The following is a 5,631-nucleotide window of genomic DNA, read 5'->3' on the forward strand; positions in this document are numbered from 1 at the left end:
CCATCACTGTAGTTAGTTTTAGAGTTGTTGATGTGTGCAACAACGTGGATGGATTTCAAAGCATTATGCTAAGAATTCAGTCACAACCTCACCACCTTTACTCCTACCGTCTTGGTTCAAGCCACCATAGTCTCTGCTTTCATTATCATCAGTTCAGTTCAGTTCAGTTCAGTCGCTCAGTCGTGTCCGACTCTTTGCCATACTAACCTGTAAACTGGTTGGCTTTCACCCTACAGACTATTCTTAGAAGAACAGCCAGGGGGTCATCATCTTAAAAAATAAGTCAAATCTTGTCATACTTCCATTCAAACCTTGTGATTTACTCCCTTTCTCTTAGAATAAGATCTGAGATTCTTATAATAGCCTACAAACTCTTATCTTCCCACTCCCACCCTTACCTTGCTGACCTTATCTCCACAGCTCTTCCTTACCTACGACTCTTCTATTCCAGCCGCATCAGCCTCTTGTATTTCCTCCTCCTGACCACTCTTCAACCATAGTCTTCACGGCTGATCTCCCTCATCTCCTTCAAGTCTTTGCTTATATATCATGTTTTCATCCCCCAAACCATCCGATTTAAATGGCAGACTCCCCATGGAAGCCAGTCTCTTTTGTATTACGTTTTTTAAAAAATAACAATTACTATATTCTAACATACTTTCATAATTCTTTTAGTTGTTATTCGCTGGGGTCCAGCCCCTGCAGGATCCAGGGAAACCCAAACGGCGTCGGCGATTGATTGAGAGAGAGAGAGATAGATAAGAATGTTGTAGATAAGAAAATAGAGGAGAGAAAGAGGCTGATATTCCTTGGTTTACATAGAGAACCAATAAAACTTCAAGACAGGAAGTTTGCCCTGTTCATGGAGGCCACAGATGCCCTCCCGGTCTCCCAAGGGAGTGAAGACGCAGAAAGTCTTCCCATTCAGGTGTTAGAAACCCGGGCAGGTAAGTGAATGCAGGGAGCCCCCATGCTCCAAGGGATCAGCCTGAAAAAGAGAGGGAGAGGGAGAGAGAAAGAAAGATAGATAGAAGAAAAAACACGGGGTGACCAAGCTTCTGCGAGGCCCAAAAGCTTTATTTTTCAAAAGGTACTTTTATACCTTGCCTTATACATAGAGGGAAATGAAAGATGCAAGGTCATACAGAGTCAGCCCAAACATTCCAGCAGTATTGCCCTTATCGAAACCAGGATTTTTCTGCATACCTTTTCCACAAAAGATGTTGTGTACAGTATCTTCTGGCCTTGGAGGCCTGTGAACATTTTATGACCCTCTTTTTTTTTTTTAAATTTTTTATTTTTAATTGAACTTGAAGATGTTTATTGTGTTCTAATTTTGGTGGAAAAAAGGTCACATACGTTATTTAGCACAGCCTTGTGAAATATACAAAGCGTAACTGAGGATGAGCGTTTTCTCCTCCTGGTCCGTTTCTGAGGACTAAACCACGAACTGCTCCGCTGAAGGAAGCCTTCCTGCAGTGGGTGGGCACCAAGTCTACCATTCACTAATTTTCTCCTTTCAGTATAGGCAGCAACTCCCCATTTTCTTTCAATTCCTTAACGATGTCCAGTCCTCCGACAAGCTCCCCCTTCACATACAGCTGAGGGTACGTCGGCCAATTGGAGTAAGCTTTTAATCCTTGCCGAACTTCTTCATCCTCCAATATATCAAATGTCTCATATTCAATCCCAGTACTATTTAGTATTTCCAAAATCTGTCTGCTGAAGCCACACTTAGCTTCCTGTTTGTTTCCTTTCATAAAGAGCATCACAGAAGCTTTATTTGTCAGTACTTTGAGCCTTTCCTCTAACTTGGGGGCTTTGGGGCAAATCGTATCTAGTTCTTTAGATGCTTCTAGCTCCTTGATTATATCAAGTCCTCCTATGAGCTCTCCAGAAACATAGAGCTGGGGATAGGTGGGCCAATTGGAATAGGTTTTGAGGCCCTGACGAACTTCTTCATCTGAGAAGATGTCGAAACTGCTAAACTGAATATTATGTTTGTTAAGAATTTCCACCATCTGCTTGCTGAAACCGCAGCGCGGCTCCTGAGGCGTCCCCTTCATGAACAGCATGCAGGGGGCGGCGTGGGTTAACTTCTTCAGGCGGAGGCTGAGGTCCTCCTTCGGGTGCTCACTACCACTGGGCGAGAAAGGAGCCACTAGACGCGTGTCGCTGAACCTTTTTGGTCAACTCTGGGGCATGGGCACCATCTAATCGGTCGATTTTCTGAGAATTCTTGAAAAACAGAAAGGTGGGAACAGAACTAATTTCATATTTCTCAGATACTTCAGGAACAGCTTCCGCTTCCAACTTCACGAATGAGGCTTGTGGGTGCTCTTTGGCGAGCTCGGCCATCACGCCATTCATCTGCGCGCACTGAGGAGCCCATGGTGCCCAGAAATGGACCACAAGAAGGGACTTGGCTCTGAGGCGCAGCAGTTCCTCAAACTGCCCAGCTGAGCCGACCTCCACCACCGCCGCCGCTGCCTCAGCCGCCCCCGCCGCCATGCTGCCGCCGCCAGACCTATGACCCTCTTTTTTTTTTTTTTCCTAACTTTTTTTTTTTTAATTTTAAAATCTTTAATTCTTACATGTGTTCCCAAACATGAACCCCCCTCCCACCTCCCTCCCCATAACATCTCAGTGGGTTTTTGATAAAGGCCGCTCAACCAGAAAACTTATTTTCCCTCAAAGTGTTTTTTCTTTATATTTCTAATCTATGTCAGCTCAGAAAATGCCAAACAGAGTTACGTTTTTCACAGAGCAAAGGTGCAGTGAGTTACAAGAAAGAACCAATTAGCTCAAAAGTCTGATATGGTTAAATTCAAGGCTACACTTGTTTTTCTAGCATTCTCACTATGTTAACTAATGCATTCCCAGGTGCACAGTGGATAAGAGATATGGGTACTTAGCAACAAGCATTGGCCCAATAATGAAATCCTACATCAGCACTAGCACTACTCTAATAACTTTTAACTCTTTCAGAGGCTCTATGTTTTAGGCTTTCCGTGCTTCTCACAGTTGGGAGGCTGTAAATAATTGTATGCATAGCTGCAGGAGTCTGGATAACCTGCCAAGCAAGCTAGAAAGCTAATAGAGGGGGTTTGATTTGAAATATTCCTCTCCTGTCCAGGAGACTTATTAGCTAGAGCCCTAAGTTGATTTTCTCCAGAGAAAGGTGGTCAGGGTTAGCCCCCTGTTAATGTCAGAGGAGTTGGTGAAAGTCATGAAACAGTAAAACAGACAGATTCTGGTTTTGGGGTAGATGCTCGAGAAAGCCTAGGGAGCCCCTTGAGTTCTGAAGCCTTACTTAACAGTTCTCTTCCACATGACCTTGTCATGGGTGGGATCTCCCATGGCGGCTCCCGGCAGTTGTTTGTCCCCTCCCACAAGAATATGCATTTGACAAGGGCACGATGTCTGTTTTGTTCACTGATATACCTGCATTACTTAAACCAGTGCCTGGAACATTGTGAAGATTCATATATTTGTTGAATGGGTGGATGGATGAATGAAATAGAGTCAAAAATTGGAGATTCTGGTTCAAGATAGTGATATAAGAAGATCCTGAACTCACCTTCTCCCAGGGGTATGCCAAATCTACAGCCATGTATAAAATAGTTGCTTCTAGGGAAAAACTAAAAACTGGTGGAATAATTCTTCACATCAGACAAATGTGAAGGAGGCCACTTCTAAATGGGTAGGAAAGACTGTGGCAGAATCTTGCCATAAACTCCCAACTCTGGTGCTGCAACCCACAGTTGGAAGGTAGTTCATAACTTGGAATTTTGCCCTGGGGAGTAAAGGGTTCTTATGTCACATTGGGTACCCCAACTTTAAAGACAGTTACCTGAGAGACAAGCCCTCAAAACACTTGGGTTTAAAGACTAGCAGGGCTCACATATAAGACTGGTGGGGCTGTGACAAACTGAGGTACAGTCTTAAGGGGCCTGTGTGCAGACTCATCTGCTCCAGGGAGCAGTGCAGAAGGAGCCCTTTGAAAAGCATCCAGATTTATGTATAAAAGACTTGTTTGTTAATTTTAGAGTAATTGGTCTGAGGGGCAAAGGCCTGCTGGAGTATTCTCCTGGGAAGGAGGCTAATGGGTGCTTTCATCATGCCCTCGCTCTGCCTTGCTAAAACCCACAGGTGCCACTATTTCTTTATTTTCCTGCTTCCAATGGGTGTCATCTTTATGCTGTAGTCACTGGGTACCATTTTTCACAATCCATTTTTGCCTTACTAAAACCAGTGGGTACCATCTCCCCCAAATCTTTTTTCTTTAAAGATTTTCTTGTGTGGACCATTGTTTTTAAAGTCTTTTTGAATTTGTTACAGTATTGTTTCTGTTTTGGGTTTTTGACTGCAAAGAATGTGGGATCTTAGCTCCCTGATCAGGGATCAAACCCATACCTCCTGTATTGGAAGGTGAAGTCTTAACCACTGGATTCCTAGGACTTCCTTCCCCAACTCTTAAAAAAAATGTGTTTTTTTTTCCTCTTTGGTATGTTCCATTCTTGTACTCTGCTTCACTGTAGCTGGGTTTCCCTGGTGTTCAGTGACAAAGAAACGGCCTGCCAATGCAGGAGACTTAAGTTTGATCCCTGGGTTGGGAAGATCCCCTGGAGAATGACGTGCAACCCACTTCAATATTCTTGCCTAGAAAATCCCATGGACAGAGGATCCTGGTGGGTTACAGTCCATGGGGTCACAAAGAGCTGGACATGACTTAGTGACTAAACAACAGCAATCACTCTAGCCAGTGGGTGCCATCTTTGTGTTCTTGCTTTGCTGCAGTCCAGAGCACCAGTATTTCTCAGGAGGTTATGTACACATCTGTTGCTTCATTTTTATATCTGGTGACCCAGTTTTTGCAGCTGCCACTTGGGGGATCACCTGGCTTTGGAGGCCAAGAAGACTTGTGTTCCTGGGTTTCATGAGACTGTAACAGTTGGAGATTTCATTTCTTGAAAGACTACCACTCCTATGGCACTACACGGAGAGCAGACTGAAACACACTTCTAGTCCTTCTGAGAAAGAGGTCTATTTGCTTGTCCAGGAGCTTTGGCTGGAGGGACAGACTTCTGATTGGGCATACTTATAGGGGCTTATAGAGCTGTTTTCAGGGTATGGAGGCAGGTGGACTGCATCTTTGCACTCTCCCTCTACCTTGTTCCAGCTTGCTGGTATCTTTCAGAAAGAAGCTTATATCCTTCTCTGGTGCCCTAATTTTTTCAGATGCTGCCAGGAGACACCTCTAATCACTTGGTTCCGGTGGCCAGCCAGGCTTAGCTTGTAGGCTCCATGAGACTGTAACCAAAGAGTTCTTAAACAGTAATCACCCCCAGGGCACAGCAGGAGGTAGCAGACTTAGGAGCTCAATCTTTCTGTGAAAAAGGCCAATATTAGCTTATTATTGCTGTACCCCGAGGGACAGGTTTCTAATTAAACATATATAAGCTAACTGTAAACCTTAGACCTTGAAGGGGAGGCATTATCTTTCTCTTCTCCTGCTAGACTCGTGAATGTCAGCATCTCTTGAAAGGGAGCGCTTATAAATATCTGGTATACCAGTTTTTGCATCTGGTACTCTGGTTTTTGTAGCTGCTGCCCAGGAAATATCCCTTG

At 44.2% G+C, this 5,631-nt stretch overlaps 1 protein-coding gene across 1 annotated transcript; it reads right to left on the minus strand.

The window, feature by feature from the left end:
• Positions 1–1,338: 1,338 nt before the first annotated feature.
• LOC138082109 (glutaredoxin-3-like) lies at positions 1,339–2,511 on the minus strand. The gene is given in 2 exon segments (XM_068975359.1): positions 1,339–2,153; positions 2,155–2,511. Coding segments are annotated over 2 exon segments (1,005 nt in total). The 3' UTR covers positions 1,339–1,505.
• Between the last annotated feature and the right edge of the window lie 3,120 nt (positions 2,512–5,631).

Source organism: Capricornis sumatraensis, chromosome 7, assembly GCF_032405125.1.
Source record: "Capricornis sumatraensis isolate serow.1 chromosome 7, serow.2, whole genome shotgun sequence".
NCBI lineage: Eukaryota > Metazoa > Chordata > Mammalia > Artiodactyla > Bovidae > Capricornis > Capricornis sumatraensis.